Source organism: Miniopterus schreibersii, assembly GCF_964146895.1.
Source record: "Miniopterus schreibersii genome assembly, chromosome: X".
In the NCBI taxonomy this organism is placed as follows: domain Eukaryota; kingdom Metazoa; phylum Chordata; class Mammalia; order Chiroptera; family Miniopteridae; genus Miniopterus; species Miniopterus schreibersii.
In genome coordinates, this window is record NC_138104.1 from 6,812,917 (window position 1) to 6,835,351 (window position 22,435).

Consider the following 22,435-nt stretch of genomic DNA (forward strand, 5'->3'; position numbering starts at 1 on the left):
TAACCTACCTGTGAAACCCCATGCTTCGGCCAAGAGGAAGGTACTCCAGGACATCAAGAAGAACAAGCCTGTCTCCAACAACTGGAACTCCCGTAATTTGGTGAACTTTGTCACGTAAGATTGTCAAGGTTGGTAACGAGATCTCACAATATAGGAGTGCAACTAGAAAAAATAATAGTCAAAGCAAGGCAACCATGAAAGCGAAAGAAGGATTCACCAGCTTCTCTAACACAAAAGTCACAGAATAAAATGGCACCAGTGTGCCCAGTTGGTGTGGCTCAGTGGCTGAGTGTTGACTTATGAACCAGGAGGTCATGGTTCTATTCCCGGTCTGCGCACATGCCCAGGTTGCGGGCTCCCCAGTACGGGGCATGCAGGAGGCAGCTGATCAATGACTCTCTCTCATCATTGACTTTTTATCTCTCCCTCTCTCTTCCCCTTCTGAAATCAATAAAAACATATTTAAAATTTTAAAATATAAATAAATAAATAAATAAATAAATAAGGCACCAGTGAAGCAACTCTTAAAATAAGCATCTTATTGAGTGAGCAGCCATCCCTTTCATGAGGAAGTCTTATAGCTTAGTCAATCCAATTGTTTTACGGGTATCACATGCCTTGCCAGAAACCACACAGTAAAGGACTAGTAGAGATGGGAGCAACAGATCAGATACACAACATGCCAACTCTGACTACTAACTTGTGACCCAAAGCAAGACAGCTTCCATATTTACAGCAATTTACACTTATTAAAAATGTCATTCCCATGAGATTTCCTATTTATTCAATGCCGTAACACCTCTGTGATGATGAAGAAATTGAGGCATGTCTCTCATTTGGACTAGTCTAAAAATTATTTGTTAGTTGACAATGGAAGGGCCCATGTGAAGCTGTGACAAATCTAGGGCTGGAATCTACATTCACATCAATAAATATGTACTACAACAAAAAGATTAACAAGATATACTTCCCACCCTCAAGGAACTGTGACGGGGAAGAGATACTATTGGGGCTGGCTCCTTCGGAATTCTTTTTACTGCCCCGACAAGTCTCTTCCAGCACTTCGCTGAAGTATAGCAAACTTACAGATGCTTGAAGAAAGTATTTGTTTTATATGAAACTATCTTAGAAGTTTTAGAGCTGGAAGCTCTTTAGAGATCATCTAGTACAACTGATTTTCCCTGCTGCCCCCGCCCTTCCCCTTCCTACATGGAGGACGTGTGAGGTGAAGTGGTAATATTTCTATACCAGAAGCTCCAGGAAGGCAGAGGCCATGTCTGTCTTGCTTATCTTGGATACTCAGAGCATAGCACCTGGCGTACAGTAGGCAATCAAAAAATGTTTTCGGAATGCATACAAGAATGACTTGCCCAATATTTCAAATAGCAAACTAGTGGCAGTGCCTAGGACTCTGGAGTAGAAGGTTTAAATTGGTGAAAGCTGAGATGAACTCCCATGTCTCCTAGCCCAGGAACCATCTTGTTCAGTTGGCACCATGATTATAGGTTTCCTATTTTTCCTTTGAAACAAAGAGCAAAAGACAGCCAGGCTGAACAGCAACACAGAACCCCCAGAGGCTCTTTGGAATATATCTACCTTTATATCAATTCAGTCTACAACCCTAAAATTTACCCCAAAGGCTCACTGTGCCTAATTAAACTTTTGTAGTGCAAGTTTGAGGGCAGGAAGCCCTACAAAAACCAAATATTTTTTTTTATTTATTGATCAAGATGACTGCCTCATGTTTTCAAACCAAGTGCTTGGTTATAAGGCTAATAGTTATAACATAATGCCAATTATGGAAGTAGTAGAGACCACAGAACACAGCATTCAATTCCATTGTTGAGTTAAAAAAAAAAAAGATAAAAATAATAAAAGGATATTAAAGCTGTCACCACTCCAGTAGCAGCACCCATCGCAAAAGATCCACTGAAGATCCCAAGGAAAATCCCAATAGACTTGAACATGGCTGTGACATCGAAGGTGTGGCTGTTGTCTCCAGCTGGCTGGTATGCCACTATTGAGCTATAAAGGACAGATTGTTCTTACTTCTAGAAGCAACTTTTACTTTAAAAAATATTATCTAAACACAATTACATGAATAAATAAAAACATTATCTAGTGTAGAGATTAAAAGATGAAATCAAAGAGGGGGGGAAAACCCAAAACTTTGGATTCAAGCCCGGCCGGGCGTGGCTCAGCGGTTGAGCGTCCACCTAGGATCCAGGCGATCGGGGTTCGATTCCCGGTCAGGGCACCTGCCCGGGTTGCGGGCTCGATCAATGATTCTCTCGTCGTTGATGTTTCTATCTCTCTCTCTCCCTCTCCTTTCCTCTCTCTGAAATCAATAAAGATATATTTTTAAAAAACCCACAACAACTTTGGGTTCAAATTGTCAAAGTAAGGTCAAAAGGTTAACAAAACACTGCAGTGGCTCAAGCTAACGAAAAACTCAGCTTTTATTTAAATGACAATTACAGGAGGTAGAAGATTTTAAGGCCCTCTATATGAAAATTGTGCTGAGCCTTTTCCTCCAGCCTTCCGATATTGTGCAGTACTATTCTTTTGTGACTTTGTTTAAGACTTACTAATACTGAGTGACTGAAAGCCCTAACATACTAATGTGAACAAACCAATGAAAAAGTACACTTATTTCCAGCAGAGAAATAATACTCGACCCAGTCACATTTTGTTATTCCTATGGGAAAAAATGATGACTGAAGTAGCCTTTCAACTTTTAGAATACCAGAATGGGCCCAATGCCTAATATCTATTCACTCAATGAAATGGACTTTTACAAGAAAAAGGGCTTGAAAAGCCTTCCAAGGAATTAGGATCCACTCAACAGTACTTTTAGCCTACCCAGCTGGATCCTCCACCTCAAATATCTGAAAGAAAGTCGCTCTGTAAGCAGCCAAGAGAGGCAATTACAGGAGACACTCTTCATCTTGAACTCACAGTCCAAGCCTGGTCTAAAATGCTTTTAAAATGGTCACCCCAGGAAAAAGAAATGGCTGAGAAAATCACTGTTGCCAGCAGCTCTCTGGCAAGAGTGCCCACCATTACTAAATCAGTTCTTATCCCAGTAAATTAAGGAACCAGTATTCTTATAAAGATCCAGACTCAAAGACATCGTACAAGTCTGTCAAAGAAAAGAAGGAGGAAAAAGCCATGTTCCTAAGAATATAATGAATTCTCCCTGCGGTTACTGTGATGTTTTTTCTGATTTAAGGCTACAAAATGGGCTTGCTGTACCATGCACGCCAAGTTCTTTCCATAGCTCACCATTTAAGCTAAAAAAAACCAAAAACTAAGACCAAACTAAAATTTCCTAATTTTACCTATTTTATTTAAGTATAGCACTAACATCAATTTCTGGTAATGGCACCAAGAAATTTCTGAGACAATCTCAAATGAAAATATTTAACATTTGTGTTTAAATGTTCAAAGTGACCAGATCATTTTGGGACCAGTAGATTTGGTATTGCTTCAAGAAATACAAAATGGTCTTCAATGCCACATTTTCTTACCTACACATAAATGGCCCCACCACCATAAATGAGATCTGATCACATTATAACATGAAAATATAGCAGCTGGCTGGAGAAAAGAAAGGATATTGCTACAACCTCCTTTGTCCCTGGTGATAGTTTTCAAAATGCTGGCTGGGACAAATATCTAACGCCATGCCTCCTGAGACTGCCTTCCCTGGGTTAGTTCCTGTACATTCAAGATTCACATTACTCATTATTTTATGCTTTAATCACTAAAATGCATGAGAACACATGAAAAGCATGGTGGGTTGAGAACAAGTGAGAGGTTTATTTTCTTTTTCAGTCAAACACTGGCCTCTGGATTGAAATCCTAATTCGTGTTTTCTACATCAATCAACATTCTGTCTTGAGGCAGTGACATTTTTATGAATACTTTTTTTTAAAAATTCTGAAAATAATACAATGTACAATTGGAGAGGGGGAATCACTCCACCACTCCACTACCCTGACAGATCTATCTTATTTTCCATCTATATCTTCCACCTTTTTGTAACATGCATGCTGTTTCATGTTTAGTTGTAATCACAGTGAACATATGGTTTTAAATTCTGCTTCTTTAACTGACAATGGCATAAGAATTATTATAGTCTCTCTAACCTTGGTTTTTAAGACTTCAAAATGGCCCAAATGTAAATGACATAATTTATTTAACCATTTCCTCACTGTTACATATTTAAAAGTTGTGTCTAATCTTTTTGTTTCTATTAATAAGTGTAAAAGAACATATTTTTAAAAAATCTTGGACTATATCCTTGTGCTACATTCCTAGAAATAGAGTATTACTACTACACCTATAGCTCTTTTTATATGCTGCATAAGTGCTTTCAAATAAACCTGTATTACATTTTTGGAGGGAAATATGGCTCTATCTCTCAAATTTTTAGTGATCCTATCCACTGGCCTAGAAATTCTACTTCTATATGTTTGTTGCAGTACTGTTCACAATAATACAATAATACAAAATGCCAAATGTTAACAGGAGATTGGAGAGATAAATTTGTACTGCATCCTTACAATGGCATAATAGAGGTATTAATATAGTACAATGTACAAGTGAAAAAAGCTAGTTACAGAAAATATGTATAGTATTATATCTTTTTTTGTTTAAAAATGATTAAGATATTTATATGTATGTTAATATCCTAATGGAAAAAAAAATCTGGATGAAAAACTTAATAGTGATTATTTCTAAGAGCTGGAATTTCAGAAATTTTCTACCTTCTAAGTCAAATGCTTTGAATCTTTGTTACAAATGTATTAATTTTGTTATTATAAACAATGACAAAAGATAAAATACAAAGGAGTAGGTGATACCAATGTCAATGTTAACACCAATGTACGCGTGATCTAGTTTTACGACACCAGGGTTTCTCAATCTAGCATTATTGATATTTGGGGCCAGATAATTATTTGTTGGATGGTGGGTGCTGTCCTGTGTAGTGAAGGATATTTAGCAGTACCCCTGGCCTCTACTCACTAGATGCCAGTAGCAACCTCCTCCCATTCATGACATCTAAAAAGTTCCCAAACATTGCCAAATATCCCCTGGAGGGGTGGGGTACAAAATTGCTCCCAGTTAAGAATGATTGCACTAGACCATTAACAGCAGTAACTACTTTCATTAACAGTTTTTTCTTGTTAACTGAATAGATTAAAATGGCCACATATTTTAACATGTATATCTCTGATAATTAGAAAAGTTAAACAGTTTGCCTGTCATATTTGTTTACTCACTATAATTTCTCTTTTATAAAATGTAAATGACCCTAATACATATTTTAAACTAGTATGAATTTAGGTCTCCAGACTGATAATGATATATCTATTTAACAGAATACTCTGCAACTTAGACTTTATCTTTAACTGGCTATATATCCTAGACTATATAAGTACATATAGATCTACCTCAGACAGCAATGTATGGGGGAACCAGTTTCACTCCACCCTCACCTCACCAGATTAAAAGTATTAATATTAACCAAAAAAAAGTACTGCTAATCTTACAGGTCAAGAAACAAACAAAAACAACTTCCAACATACATTTCAAGAAGGGTTGTGTTAACCTGCTCACTGTCAAACAGAAGTCCTTCAGAAAGGGGTTCCCCACTTTATGCAAGGCTGCTTTATAGAATATATACATTAAAAAATCATCACACTAACAGAACTCAACACAAATAGGCTTCTATCTAACATACTTTAAAAATCAAATGAAAGATGGTAATATACATATCACTGAGTACTCCAGCTAGTTACCTCTCACAGCCAGCAATACAACTGGTTTCTCTTAGGGTTTTGGGCAGAAACTCATTTGCTCACCTCCATTAAGACACCTACACAGCTCTCCATTTCCCTGATATGATATTCTCCAGATATACAGTCCTCCACCAGAATTCCACCAGACTATGTAATGAGTTAATTATCTTCTATGAATCTATGAATCTAGAATAGTACTAGCTATGTACCATCCTTAGGAGGACTCAGAAAAGAATCACTCAAATCATTCTCTGTAAGGCTTATATTCTCTCCCAGAACCTGTTTAAGAAAGACTACAATAGAAAGAGGATTATGGCCCTTGTGAGGTATTTTTCCTTTAACACTATTCAACTATTCTTTCTCAAATTTGCAGGAAGTAAGTTACTTTACTAATGGAAAAACTAAGGCACAGGGCATATCAACTTAAGATAGAGACCAGAAGAGAGATTTTTTTGACTCTTCATCCAATAGGCAATAGGGAAGGAACGCTTATCAGTAAGATGACTTAGTAGCAGAGTAACGTTCTAAGCTGGGGAACCGATGCTGAAAGTAACTGCTGCTTCTTATTCTTTTCACCTGGTGATTGCACAGGCTCCCACATGCTGAAAGCTTCAATAATCTTAGGAGCTTCATTAATTTTTATAATACCTAAGTTATAACCACACCATCCATTTCCTTCTCCCTTGAAATAACATAAAACTTTTACTTTGCACGTATTGTCACTGAAGGTACATACATTCTGCATCAATATTAGTTCTAGCCTTTAGGCTTTATTTCTTAAATGAAATTTACATTAGCTGTAGACAGCTGAAAAAAAAAAAAAAAGTCTGGCAATAAATATGGCAGAGGAATGGAATTTACATACATCACATTCACCAGAAAGGATTTGATCTTTTGCATATCTTTATACACAACATTTAAGGGATTAGTGTTACCTTGCAGAAAGGATAATTTTCCACTTTGCAGTAAGGCAATGGGGCCACTCAAGGTATGTAAACCAGAGTCAGTGACTGATTACTCTTTTGTAGTTAATAAAGTGTAAATTAAGGCGAGAAATAAAAATAAAGAGAAAATGTGGGCTTTTACTTTTCTCTCATAGAAAGTTCTGGTACAGAGTACAGACAAGTATCTACAGGGTTACATATTTGCTTAGTAGGAGTGGGTTGGCAGGATTGAACTCCTCAGAGGTTGAGACCCCTTCTTTCACCTGCAAACACCTTCTAATAAAATGTTCAGTAATTTCTATAATTAGATTCAAATACTGCTCACTTTAATAACTGTCTTTAAAAAAAGAGTATTAACACTTCTAAAAATTAAAAAAATGTTTCTGAAATGATTATATTAAATAAGAGAAATACAAAGTAAACTACAATGAGAAATTTCTCAATCATCAAATTAGCAAAAATACCAAAGTCTTATGAATAGTCTGCTGGTGAAACTACAAGGAAATAGGCAGTCCCATAATTTAGTGTTTGAAGTGCAAAATGGCATAATCCCTTTGGTGGTCAATTTAGCAATGTCTAACAAAATTACAAATGTATTTACCCTTTAGCTCACTAATCTTACTTCCAAAAATTCATCCTACCAATACACCTATGCACGTATAAAAGAGTTAAGTTCAAGTTTAATCACTGCAGCATTATTTGGGATAGCAAAGGATTTGAAAACACTTTATGTCTCCAACTGTAGGAGACTGATTAAATAAACTATAGTTGGCCCGGCCAGGCGTGGCTCAGCGGTTGAGCCTCGACCTAGGATCCAGGCGATCGGGGTTCCATTCCCGGTCGGGGCACATGCCCGGGTTGCAGGCTCAACCAATGACTCTCTCATCATTAATGTTTCTATCTCTCTCTCCCTCTCCCTTCTTCTCTCTGAAATCAATAAAGATTTTTTTAAAAAAAAACTTTAAATAAATAAATAAACTATAGTTGAGTTCACAGTATAGTACATAGAACACTATGTAGCTAAAAACAAAGAATGAGAAAACTCTCTGTTTTGATATGGAAAGATTTCCAGGGTACAGTTATATAAGAGGAAGCTAGGTATAGAACATATATAGCATGCTACTTTTAAAATAATAAGAGGCAAATAAGAATACTTATTCATATGTGTGCTTGCATTTGAATAAAGAAATATTGGGATACACAAGAAATGAAAATGGTAACCTATAAGGGACTCGGGGGCCAGGTGGGTGAGAACAAGAGGAAGAATCTGACTTTTCAACATTTACCTTTCTATATAGTTTTGATTTTTGAATCATGTGAATACATTACCTATCTCAAAAGTTTACTTTAATTTAAAAAATAAAATTTTCATATTATAATGATGAAGCGATATAAAATTATACATATACTACAATCACAACTATGTAAAAATATCATGCGTAGAGAAAAGAATAAAAGGAAATGTCCTAAAACGTTTACAGTAATTGACTTTAGGTATTGGGGTACATTTTTATTTTCTTCCTTTTGCGTCTCTGCATTTTCTGTGTTATCTATAAATAAGCATTTTTCAAGGAATATTTCCATTCATAATGCACTTCATTCAACAAGTGACTCTTGGCTCCTAGTACCCTAATGTTCAATATACAGTATATAAAAAGAAAACAAACACTTACGAAGACAGCACTATGGCAACGGCATCATTGAGGACGCTTTCACCAAAAAGAAGTGCATAAAGTTCAACATCAACTTGAAGCTCGTGGAATATGGCAAGAACAGTCACTAGCAAGTAGAAAGAGTCAAAGGAACATTTAGACATTACAGCTATAACGTATTCCCCTCCATAGGTGATTATAATTGTTATTTAGAAATTCATTTCTTTGTCTTACAATTCAATCTTAATAAACATTCTCTTACCATATTAAAGATTCAGTAATTTTATGTCAATATTTTTCTTTTCCCTAAATGTGTACCTGCAATATCTCCTTTCTCTTTCTTACAAACAGCTGAAAATAATCCTGGAAGACTTAGTTGGCCTACATTCTTCGTGCAAATGCTAATAATCATGTCTTGTACATTTCTTTTCCATAAGGAATGTATTCAGAATTCCTTATAGACCAGGTGATCATTAATCTTTGCAGAAGAATATTATGAAAAGCATTTCCTGCTGCAAACTTTATTTTTTCCTTGGAGCCTTACAAGTCACTTCTATTTGACTTGTAAATTTCAAGCACACTGGGTTAGCAAAGACAGTAGGAAATGAAAACACAAATTTGCTCTCTGACCAGAATTACAGCTGCTATATTTAACTTAATAAGAAGCCAACTATCATGCTATTACAGCTTGAGAAGAAAAAAATACCTTTGATATGAGAATTCTTAGAAAATCTGATGAGACTGAAGTTGCGTTATAACTTTAATTGCTGAGTCACATACAGCTCACTCACTAAATAAACCCAAGCCGACATGAAAGATTGTTATAACCGAAGATGGGAGAGCCTCTTCAAATGCCAACCGAAACCAAACCAAACAAAACAAACCAGGAAAGTTACATTTAAAAGATATAGTTTCTTTTGCAAAGAATTTCATCTGGAATATACTGATACCAAAGCTTACTAAGGGAAGGCAAGAAGGACAGGAGCAATGATTCAGAATTTTAAAAAGAGAACCTTCTATCTAGTGAACAATTGCAAAATAAAAGAATTATTACAGGGCATATGCCTTTATAATTCAGAATAAATATAACTACCCAACTTTACATAAGCAAAAGATTTTTGCTTGGGCCATTCAGGCAATACTACCAAAACAAAACCAGAAGGCTGAAGCAATGCAGCCAGTCCTATTGACTTAAATTTCTCAGAGGCTTTAAAAAGTTGAGGACCTTCCTTCCAGTAAGGACACAGAAAATAGAGACCACTGGCTCCTTGCAAAAACCATCCATCTTCACACTGGTAATGGAAGTTAAGGAAGCGATTTGACTTTTAGTTTTAAAAATGCTAAACTAGGAATGGGTCAATGGGGAGAGAAAGGGATATCTGTACTATTTTGAATAATAAATAAATAAAAAGAAAATAAAAAATAAAAATGCTAAACTATGCAGTATATCTCTAAAATGTCTTATCTTTTAAAATAATCTCTTATAGAGTGTAAAACATATTTTCCTACTTCCTATAATTCCCTGTTATCAGAGTTAACACAGAAATTCAGAGATAACCTCAGGATCCTATCTTTAATTGTTCTGGATGGCAATAGGTGATTAACGTTCAAGGTCAAAACGTATAACAGAACAAACCTCTACTTAGGTCCTAAAGTCTAGTAAAAGAAAACTTGCATCCTTAGTTCAAAAAATGCAACCTAGCCCTGGCCAGTGTGGCTTAGTTGGCTGAGCATCCTTCCATGCTCCAAGAGGTCACCAGTTTGATTCCCAGTCAGGGCACATGCCCAGGTTATAGGCTCAATTCCCTCTCATTGATGTTCCTCTCTCTCTCTTTCTCTCCTTCTCTCCCTTCCTCTCTCTAAAATCAATAAAAACATATATTTTTTAATGCAACCTATGTTCTTATCTCTACTTCTTCAGCCTACAGACTCTCTGCCCAATTTGTAGCTGTTAAGCCCACCAATACTATATTCAGAAAACTACGACCTAAGTCAGTACAACTAAATTCATTCTTCAGCTGTTCTAATATCAAAATTATTTTATAATTATAAGGCAAACTTTATAAAAACAATCCTTTAATGTACAGTAAAGCCCACCAATGACCCAAAATCACACTCGTAGTAGCACAACTGCCTTCTAACAATCATTTAAAAACATATTTTCTTACTCCTACATGCAGATAGCTGAATGTAAAGAGAAGGTTTTTAGGGAACTGCTCTTCTAGAAGCTTGAAAGAAAGTACATAATTATTACCCATTTTAATTAATCTAGTTCATCTCCCATACCTAATCACTAGTAATAGAGACCAACCTAGAATTCTGAAAAACATATCTTATAGCCTGTGTCTAAACAGCATCAGATTGTGGAACACTAACAGGCAAATGTAATAAAGTAAAAGACAAAAATGTGTGCTTAAGCCAAAAGGACCCATGAATTTCCGTTTTTCCTCCACAATTGGAAAGTACAGTACTATGGGAAGTACCCAATCATGAATTCTGCACCTCAAAGGAAGAATTATCCACATATGCTTTGCCAGCAAAACACTATTCCTTAAGTACTTAAGCACGTCTCATGTAAAACATACCTGGATCAGTTGCTGACACAATAGCACCGAACAGCAGGCAATCTGTAAAGTAAAAATCTCCTGCAAGTTGTCCAGTTACTTTCATCAGTGTTACACAGCCATACATTATTGACCTGTTCGATAAACATATTTCTACTTTAGAAAAAAAAATCAACATTAAAGAAATTAGTATATAGTTAAGAATAAGAAGATGAGTCTACTGTAATACTTTTTGACTAATCCCAAATTTAATTCATGTCATTTAAATATGGTAATACCCTGGCCTTAAGGAAAACTGAAATGACTTATCTATGTGAATGCATTTTACTGAAAAAGTCCTTAGACACATTCAGGAATACAATACTGCATGAATCAAATATGAGTTATTTTTAAATTATAATTTGAAAGCTAAAAAGTGTTTTAAGCTTCAAGTACTTACCCAATTACAAAACAAGAAATCGCTGTTCCAAGAAAAGCATACGCTAGAATAGACCCAAGGTTTCGAAAGAAATGTCTCTGACAAAAGAAAAGGTTACACTATGTTAGAATACTCACCAATTATTTGAAAAAGAAAAGCTTTTCTATTCTAGTGTGTTGTGCTAATATTAAATGTATTATTCATGAAAGGAAATAAGAGAAATCACTTTTGTACAGGCATAAATTTCAGCATTTATAAAGGAGACAGAGAAGAGAAGGGAGGGAAACCTGTAAAAAACTCTTTCTGAGGAGTCGAAGATGACAAAGCCCACAGAGTTTAAGGTTGTTCAAAGTATATGAAATACAAAAGCACTTACTCTTTTCAGACTATATCCTGCATAAAATATGATAGGAGGAAGTAATATGTTGAAAAATACTTCCGGATCAAAAGTAACCTGTTAAAATAAAGAGTTCTTTTAGATGAATTCCCTTAGAAGACTTCATATTATATTATCATAGTATCAAAAGGAAAAAAAGAAATGTAAAACTGGTGAAAGGCAAGAGTCTTACTGTGGTAACTGAAAAATATTTCATATAGGATATATGCTGTTTCACTTCTCAACCAAATGACAAGGACATAGGTTTGGAACAACCAGTTAAGCCAGATATGTGGAAAATGTGTTAAATTACTATATTAAAAACCTTACAAATAGGAGAAAGCATGAAATACCTTTGCTTCAAATGACACCCCAAACTGGCAACATAAAATATGGGGGTACAGCATTATGTTTGGCAAGAGGAAACAGACTTCTTCTTGCCTAGGTAATAGCTAAAGGTATATAACATAATATTATAGTAAAAAGTTTCTGTACAACTCATTTCTAGTCCTGACAGTCCATTTCTTTTAATATTTATTCCCTAGAATAATACAGATGCCCCCTTCTGTTCATAAGGCTCTAGTAGGATTTGACATAAACACAAAGCATCTACACACATATCCATGCTACAAGTTCATTTACTAGAACTTTTAAGGAACTGGAATTTTCCACAGATGGAAAGAACTCTTGCTGCAAAATAAACCTGAAGTTCATATAAAATTTTTAAAAGCATTCGAGATGCTCAGGAGCACACTCAAGTAGTTATGAAAGCCAAGTCCTGCCGATGTAGAAGACAGCAATGGAGGCAAATGGCCAAGAGTGGGTAGAAACAAAGAGACCCTGAGAAGCTTCAGGAATAGAGACTATGAGGGTAATAGGAGAAAGCAGCTTCAAGAATGTCTGGGAGCCAGTTAGACTGCAACCCAACTTCCTACATAAAGCTTTATACACAGCATGGTATAATAACTGACACTCAGACCGAAGCCCCTGAAGTTGTGCCAGATTATGAATCAAAGAAAGATTAAATTGTCCTCAGTATAGAATACCATCAAGGCAGGAAAGAATTCAAAGAGATCTTAATAGAATAATTTATGTATTGTCAACTCAATGTGCTACAGTACTATAAACTCTAAGATCCATCTGCAAATTGAAAGAAACAGTTAAAAATTCTGCTTAACTCAATATTGGTCACCATTTATTACAACTGCAAACATCAGAGTGAAACAAAAAGGGTGATAGTACTTAGCCTCAATCAGAAAATGAAATGTACAGACATGTTTATTACTCTGCATTACATTACATTCCTTGAGGTTTTACTCCATTTTAAAAGACTAATTATTTTAAATATCATTAAAAAATTCATTATTTATTTTTCTCCTGAATCACTTTGCTCCTAGTTACACACTTTTTAAAAAATAAAAAATTCCCTTTAATTAAGAACTTACCTTTCTAAGCATGTCATTATCTTGAATGTTATTGAGTTCATGTGAACTAATTTCTCCTTTCAGCATATACTCATAAAATTTTCCACTAACATTTACCAATAAGGTAGTTGGGCTTGACTGCACTTCACAGCTCAGGGTCACATTATTTACATCACTTGGAACATGAATTCCATATCGAAGCACAAGGCCCACTAAAAGACCTGGAAATAAAAATTAAAAAAAAATATTAGCTCTTCTTTCAGACAGAGACTACTTGTTTTATACTCTACACACATTTTTGAATACAAAACAGAAAATCTTTTATGATAGTCCCCTGTGGTTCAGAACCAATTTTTAGACCGAATGCAATTATATTTTAAAGTATTACTAAATTCGCAAATCTAAGAGCCCAATATTCATATAACCCAGTGAGACAGGAGGCAAAAACATTCCCTAGGGTAACAGCACATATCATTGCATTTCTAGATCAAGATATGAATAAGTGATTAGGAAGGTAACAAAATGAGAAAATACCTTCAAATCATCTGTACCCAGAATATGCTCCAAGGTATCACAACCTGACAGTGAAATCATGTTAGAAATGTGTTTACCATCAATTCACAAGACTGTTAAATACACACACATCTCAAGTTACTCCTAAAACATGGGGCTGGCCAAATAATACACACTTAACAAATTAGGAAGTCAATAATATTTGTAGATTGATTGAGTTCTCCTACTATTAAAAGGTCGGACTTTAACTTTAGAATATATGCTTCAAAATCAAAACATAGAATAGAAGTCCTGAATCTGGCACTATGATATCAACATATTGCTAGAATTTTACCTGGATCATCATATTGATACTCAAATATGCACAATGTTCTAGGTACGACAAACCTATATTGACCAAACTGTTTAATAACAGCTTTATTGAGCTATAATTCACAAACCATAAAGTTTACCCTTTTAAACTGTACAATTTGGTGGCTTTTAGTATATTCACAAAGTTGTATATTGATCACTACCATCTAATTCAAAAACATTTTCATTGCTCCAAAAAGAAATCCCATACCTATTAGCAGTCACTCTCCATTTCCTTTACCCCAACTCCCAGCCCCTGGCAACCACTAATCTATTTTCTCTATATATTGATTTGCCTATTTTGAACATTTCATATAAATAGAATCCTACAGTATGTGACCTTTTGTCTGACTTCTTTCATTTAGCATAATGTTTTCAAAGTTTATCTATGTTGTATCATGAATCAGAACTTAATTCCCTTTTATGGTCAAATAATATTCCACTATATAGATATACCTCAACTGCAAATTAAACTTCTGGAACTTTCTTTTAACTCCAAGATGCACAATATACCCCTATTAGGTACATTTTACCTTCTTATCTCATTTCACTCTAACCAGCCAGCCATTCTTTTAATACAGTACGTGAATGGAGTACTAGCCTAAGTAGGCACCCAGGGTTCAGAGATGAAAATAAGATCTTTCCTCCAAGTAGCTCTCAGTCTAGTTAGCAAAAACAGACTTAATAAACAATAACAACATAATATATATGTATACAGGCATTATAAAAACAGAAAAGAGGTACCTAACTAAGCGTGAGGGAGTGAGACATTAGGAAAGTCTTTCCAGAGGTGTCACCTAAGCAGGCAACAAAGTCAAAGAAAGGTGTTCCAGGTAGGTGGAATAGTAGTACATATCCAGTCAAGGAAGAGTTAGAGAATATAGATCATTTAGTGCATCACATGCAGTTCACTATGGCTGGAATATAAAGTGACAAGAGTTGAGGTGCTAAAGATCAGCAGGAGGTGAATCATAAAAGACACTGCATGTTGAAAAAGGGAGTTTAGACTTTATCCTAGAAGCAAAAGGAAGTCATGGAAGGGTTATAAGCAGGGGCTTGACATCAGATTTCTATTTTAGAAAGACTGGTATAGACTACAGAGGGTCAAAAATGTCAGCTAGAAGGCCACTGAAGTCATTCAGGCACTGAGTTTAGGGTCTAATATAAGAGAGTCAGGACAGGGAGATTTTTAGAAGCTATTATCTTTCAAAAGGATTTGGTAACTAAGTAGACTAGGAGGAAGGAAGATGAAACACAGAGCAGCCTAAACTGACCTGGCAACTAGGTGGGTAAGCTGGCCTGAGCAACCAGGTGGATAGCAGGGCCATTCAGTGAGACAGGCAACAGATTTGCAGGGGGAAATGCAGAGTTGAGTATTGGACATGCTAAGTTTGATGTACCTGTGACACATGCACAGTTGAGTATGTGGGATCTGGAGCTCAAGGAAAGGGGAGGGGTGTCTTAACTGGAGATGCACACTTGGCAGTCATAAGATGATAGAATCAGGTGCAGATGAAATTACCTGGGGAGCAAATAAAATGGGAAGAGGACTATGGATATAGGCCTGGGGTTTTATCTCAAGATTTAATAGCCAACATTAAAGGGCTGGTAGAGGAGGAGGAGCTGATGAAAGGATATAAGAAGGGAAAGCCAGCCCGGCTGGGCATAGCTCAGTGGTTGAGCGTTGACCTAGGGTCCAGGAGATCGAGGTTCGGTTCTTGGTCAGGGCACATGCCTGGGCTGCAGGCTCGATTTCCAATGACTCTCTCATCACTGATGTTTCTGTCTCTCTCTCCCTCTCCTTTCCTCTCTCTGAAATCAATAAAGATATATTTTTTTAAAAAAAAGAAAGAAAAAAAAAAGAAGGGAAAGCCATAGGAGTAGGAAGAAAAGAGAAGTGAGAAAACTGCAAATGCTGCAGCAAAGTCAAGAAAGACAAGCATTAAAGAGTCCATTGGGGTTGGCAACAAGGAGGTCATAGGTGACCCCGGTAAGAGCCATTTCAGTGGAGTAGTCAGGGCAAAAGCCAGACCAGCATGGGAAGTGATGAAGCAGAAATAGGAGGTATAAGAGCAGTAGTTAGTCAGGAAGGGTGAAGGGACTGGGGATGAGGGATCCTTCTAGTCAACTTATAGCCACTCATTTTTTTTTAAAGTGAGAAGCAATGATTAAATGGTGAACAGTACAATGGCATCAGCTTTATTTTAAAATCCTCACCTGAGGACATGCTTAGAGAGAAGGAGGGAGAGAGAGAAACATCAATGGGCTGCTTTCTGTACGCACCCAACCAGGGAGTCAACCTGCAACCCAGGTGTGCACCCTGACCAGGAATAGAAAGGAACCGGCAACCTTTCAGTGCACAGAACCACCAACTGAGCCACTCTGGCAGGGCTTAAAAAAGATTTTAACAAAGGTTCAGATTTAAAATAAATGAATGATACCCCTTGAAAATATCTAACCTACGAAAAACAAAATTAAAAAGTGAAAACTGGGTATCCCCAGTGTTTGATAAATATAACTTGGGAGAGAAAAGGCTATAGATCCACAGTCAGTTCTGTCTATATGATATAGTAATAGCTCTTTTCTCTACTACCTCACAAGAGCTCTTAATTAAGAGGCTTAAAGTTGTCCCTTTATATATGTGCAGAAATCAGTTACGCTACTACAAACACTAATAACAGCAGCATAAATTCTTTCCATGTCCCCAAGCCTGATTCTGTAAGAAAAAGTACCCAATGATGAAATGTCACTGGGAGCCTCGAGGAAGGCTCAGCACTTGGAAAAATTTGAGACATACACCTTGGCAGTTAAAACACCAACAAGGAGAATAATTACTTAGGTTGGAAAAAATCAAGATCCTTTTCGTACAGCATCAGGCATCTGAAAAATGGAAATTTCTTTGAATAAAGTTGACAGATCAAGTTAATTTGGGTTCTGTGAAAGGTCAAGTCCCAATCATGGAGTTAAAGCAATTCTCAGTAAAGAGAACCTACAGAAAAAGAGTACTTTGTTAATGGGACAAGTCAGAAACCTCTAGCCTCCTACACAGGCAGAGGCACAAAAATTATTGATATCATGAAATTTAAAATGAGCACTAACAGACCATAAAGAATACAACTTCAAAGAGATATATTCCACAAAACATAGAGGTCCCACTCCTCTTACACATTCCTGACGCTCTTATGCTAGAAACCCTCCCAGGGTTAAAGAGCCCAGTACCACCCAAAGGCCCCACTACTGGTTTTCCAATGGATTTCAGCCCATTCTTCCAGCTTATCACACTACAAGCCTCTGAGTTAAAAGTATGCAAGGGATATCACTGGGGTGTTAAATGTGGTCAAAATTGATAAAATTTCCACATATTAAAAAGGATATGTGTATTATGTATATACTTATATATGTGTGTGTATAATATTTATCTACTTCATGAAGAATGCTTAGATTCTATCTTAAAAGATCACTGAACTTCAAGATAGGCAAAAAAGTCAAGGCTTTTTCTTTACCTCTGGCCAGTTTTACATGTTTTTATTCATCTATCTGTGTCCTACAGATCCTCCAACCTTTATCTTCCTTCTCAAGTCCTCAATCTCACTGCCTGTTTCTGAGAAGCAGGAGGCCATTTGATACAAGCTGCCTCAATTCCAAGCCTTTCCATCTCAATATGAGCTCATTAATCTTGCACTTCCCTCTCTGGAAAGATCAACCTCTTTTCTAAGAGAATCCTTTCACCTGGGACCTTAAGCCAATCCTATCCAAACTGTCACTGCATATATCGTTTGATCCTCATAACCTTATGAAATAGACACTATTATGAGTCTCTCCATCATTATTTCTTCTATAAAATGGGGATAAATGACTTGCCCAAAATTATTTGGCATTAAGTGACAAAGACAGAATTGAAATCTGGGTTTTCTCTTTCCAAAGATGCTATGATTTTCTAATCTCCTCGCTCTCATGTCAGAACTACTTCTCCAGTGGTTTAGATCTCCATTCTCACAAAGCCCTCCCTCACAATCCACCTCCAAAACCTATTCGAATTTCAGTAATATCTCCCTATATATGTTATCTCATGAAATTTAATGAAGTATGGTGCAGGAGCAAAAGCATAAGTTTGGAATCAGATAGATGGAGGAATTCTGACTCCATCAAGTTCTAGTCTGTGCACAACCTTAGGGTAAATAACCTCTCAGGGAACCTCAGTTTTATTAAACATAGTTGATCATAATACTAGCCTGTTTTGTCTTCACAGGTAAGTTTTATTGTTTTAACATGAGGCAATGTGGCTAAGGGCTAAGAGAATGAGGCTTTTGAGCCAGACTGATGGGGTTTGAATCTTGGTTCAATACTTACAAGTTACTTGACTTCGGGCAGGTCATATATCCTTTCTGTCCCCCAATTTCCTCATTTGTAAAATAGAGAAGATAATAGTATCTACATCACAGGGTTGTTATGAGGTTTAAACGATGGGATACTATAGAGTGCCTAGTAGTGTCTAATACATTGCACACTGCTCAATAAACATTACCTATTGAGTCACTAGATTGTAAGTGTTTTGTGGGCAGGGATGATGACTCACATCTGTATTTCCCATAGTTCACACATCAAAGGCACTTAATATTTATTAATGAATCACATAGGACTCTAGTTGCTGTAAGTTTAAGGCAAAACAAATATTTCACCCCTATCTTGCTTTTTATACCATCTGTAAGCACACTGCAGTGAGTGATCACTTTTCAGACTTAATTGACTACCCTGACAATTTTTACTACCGGCGACTCACTTTTTTAAAAAAAAAAAAATATCTTTATTGATTTCAGAGAGGAAGGGAGAAGGGGAGAGAGGCAGAGAAACATCAATGATGAGAGAATCGACACTGGTTGGCTGCCTCCTGCACGCCCCAGACCAGGGATGGAGCCCGCAACCCGGGCATGTGCCCTGACTGGGAATACGAACCTCAATCTCCTGGATCCTAGGTCGATGCTCAACCACTGAGCCACGCCCACCCAGGCCCAGCAACTCACTTTTAAGCTTCTTAAGCAAACTAACCCAGTGAACAAAACACTTGGGTGCTCTGACATTGTAGAAACTGACCACATTGACAATTTAATAATTTTTAAATCTTGCTTCTCAGAAAGATAAAGGAGAGGCTTATTTTAAAAAGCATTTCCCCATGATGTAGGTAGCTAAATGGACATCAAAGATATAAAATCATCAGTGGACTGGATCTTAGAGGTCTGGACATTCCCAGAGTAAGAAGCCTTTTCACCTGGAAGACAAGTTGAAAATTAGAGGTCTTAAAATCACATATTACCATAATAGCCAGGATGGCATAAGAGTAGCAAGAAAAGGTAAATGGCAGACAGTAATTAGGATTAGAAAATGTCAATTTCCATGGCACTGAAACTACTTTGACTCAATCCCATCTATTCTCAAACTGGACTTGGGAGTTAGGGGGCTATTCATCCACAATCCCCACAGACCATACTAAAAAAATGAAACAGGCTAAAGAACGCCAAGTTGTGGCAAATCAACCACTCTTCCACTTTATATTCCACAAGAGATACCCTTGTTTTTCCTTCACAAAATACTATCACTAAGGTGCTGCATTATTTTTATTAACTTAGGAACACCAGCAAATGCAATTAGTAATCCTACTTTTCTACTTCAGCCCAAGAAGTAGATGAAGTTAATGATATCAACTACCAAAGAGCAAATATGTTCTGGTCAATTCTAAGTCTCTGTTTGATTTTTTAAAAAATACTGCTCACCTCTTAACTTACAAGACTGAGCAATTAAAAGAACCGTTCTGAGTCTAACCTGAGAAAATGAAGTTATACCATCAATAATAATAGTATCACAGCTATCATTTATTGAATACTTACTTAGGAGTCAGGCACAAGCTAAAAACATTTCTTCCTCACATTAATCCTACTATCATTGTTTCCAATTTATAGATGACAGCGTAAGAGGGTAAGGGACTTGCCTAAGATCACACAGAACTATTGGAACAGTGGGACAGGAACCCAGGGGTTGGCAAATTATAGTGCCAGTCTGTTATTACATGGCTCATTTTCATATTCTTAAAGGTTTGTAAAAAACAACAATAAAATGAAGAAAATCCAACAGAGACCTATGTGACGTACAGAGTTGAAAATACTTACTATGTGGCCCTTTACAGAAAAAAATTTACAGACCTCTGCACCTTTAACCACTATGTCATACTCTCTCTCTATAAGAAACAGGTTTCTGTGATGAGTTTCTTATTTTAACACCGTAATACTCATTTGACATTTAACTGAATTTAAAATATAATTATTTCCTTTATATGACCCATCTACCCAAGAAGGATAAGCTCCTTGGAGGCAGGGATCTTCTATTTTTTGTATTTTCTGTGCATAAAACACAGGCTGATTAGCAAATGTTTGTTGAAGATAGTACATAAAGCACACACTGTTTTCCAGAGAAATTATATAGAGATGCACATAGCTTATCCAGCCAATTTAGCTTAAGGGATGCTACAAATAAAATGCAAAAAAATACATGAAATACGAAAACCATCTAAGATGTCTAAAAATTAAGAATCCTAGGAAGCAGAGATATTTTGCACACAGGCTTAGAATTGTATTACCTTACAAATAAAAATAAGCCTGAGTTCATGCATTTTCTTGATGCACACAACTACCTTTCCTTGCTACCCTTGAGATGCACAATCCAGAAGTCTGTATTTACTGGGAAAGGGTGTGTGGGTGTGTGTGTGGGGAAATGTCTTTTTGTGCCAAGGCTTCTTCTACGTATATGCAAGTCTGAGAAACAAAGCTCAACAAGCTCATCAGTTTAAGCCTGTTCTAAATGAAGACAATCGTCACAACACAGAAAGAATTGTTTGTCCTCCAGAATCTCTTCAGCCACACACACCCTCACTGGCATCTTAGCTTAAGACAGTCAGCAATATGCATCTTTTCCTCTCACGAGACCCCAGCACAGGCCAAAATGCCTCTCAGCCCCTGGTTTGATTTGCCCATCTCCCCTCAGGACCAAAAGAATAAAAATAAATTAATATCCTCAAGGAAAAGCACACCACAACACAAGAGCTGAAGCCATTTACTCAATGATCTGTCAATAACCTTATGCCACCAGCAAGTCATACTGCCTATATGTGACGTTCCTAATTACTGTCTGGCTGCACAGTCCCTATCATTAGAGTACAACACACTGCTGGGAGATCTTTAACTCTTCCTCGTCCTCTCCTCGGTAAGCTCGAATGGAAAGGGTCAACCATCCGTATATGCATATCAGATTTTACAAACATAGTACAATACATCCCGACGTCATTAACAATGCCTAAGCCTTCTTCAGCTTCTTTCTCGTTCCGGTGTTTACTTGGGCTACAGGAGAGTAAGGTCTTCATTTTCCCCCACGAAAGGACAAGGCATAGCAAAAACTGGGTGACGGAGAAAGGTGGACTCTGGCTCCAAAGAACACCAGGTTCTGAGCAGTGGAGATCCTGCTGCGGCTTCAATGGACCCTAAACCAATTGACACCCCAGAGAAAGGGATCGCTACGCTGTCTTCCCCTCCCCCAGTCCCCAGCCAAAGCCGAGACACCGCACCCACTCCCTTCCAGTCCTCAGTCCGGGGTCCGAGCCGGCAAGGCAGGGGGTGCAGAAGAAAAAGGGGGTGGGGTCGGAGGGAAAAGGTGTGGACAGGCAGAGGAAAGGGCGGTGCGAGGCGGCGAAATGGACTGTGAGGCTGAGGAGGAAATGGGGTGAGGCAGAGAAACAGGGGGCATAGCTGAAAAAAGGGGGCGCGGAAGAGAGACAGGGGTGGGGGAGGGGGAGAGGCAAAAAATGGAAGGGTTCAGAGGGAGAACTCAGGGTAGGCCCAGAGGGTCATGAGGGGAGACCCAGCAGCCGGCGGGCAGAGGAAGGGGGAGCGCCAGGGGCGGCTGTGGGGATGAGGCACTTGCCATAAATCATAGCCAGGCCGGTCTCGTGCAGGAAGCGGGCCCGGCGGTGCTTGAAGAGCCAGATGGTGAGGATGGTGAGGGTGAGCAGCAAGATGAAGATGAGCAGATTGGCGCTGTCCTGCCGGTGGCTCTCCTCAGCCTGCTTCTCGGACACGATCTCCTCGTCCATGGCTCTGGTCGCTCCGCCACTGCCGTCCGAAGCCCCGGCCCAGCCAAAGACGCCCAGTGCGAGGAGCAGCCAGAACGGCCGCGCGAGCCTGTGGGCCCGGGGAACGTTGTAGCCAACACCGCGGCGGAGCGTCGACCGCGACCAGCAGCGCGAAGCCATGATTCCCCCCGCCCCCGCCCCGCTCCTAGCCTTGCTCCTAGCCCGACTCCTCGGCCCGTCGCCGCCCGCCGTCCGACCACTCCCCTAGGGCTC

General features: G+C 37.8%; 1 protein-coding gene across 2 annotated transcripts in view; it reads right to left on the reverse strand.

The window, feature by feature from the left end:
* Nucleotides 1–22,435, reverse strand: part of SLC9A6 (solute carrier family 9 member A6) — a 49,998-nt gene extending 27,563 nt beyond the window's left edge. For both annotated transcript variants that reach the window (XM_081125628.1, XM_081125629.1), the window contains exons 1-8: nt 22,015–22,435; nt 13,207–13,406; nt 11,762–11,839; nt 11,407–11,483; nt 10,989–11,101; nt 8,425–8,530; nt 1,884–2,025; nt 9–114 (exon numbers count right to left, since the gene is read on the reverse strand). In XM_081125628.1, coding sequence (XP_080981754.1) covers nt 9–114; nt 1,884–2,025; nt 8,425–8,530; nt 10,989–11,101; nt 11,407–11,483; nt 11,762–11,839; nt 13,207–13,406; nt 22,015–22,342 — 1,150 coding nt within the window. In that variant the 5' untranslated portion in view covers nt 22,343–22,435. The remainder of the gene's footprint in view (nt 1–8; nt 115–1,883; nt 2,026–8,424; nt 8,531–10,988; nt 11,102–11,406; nt 11,484–11,761; nt 11,840–13,206; nt 13,407–22,014) is intronic.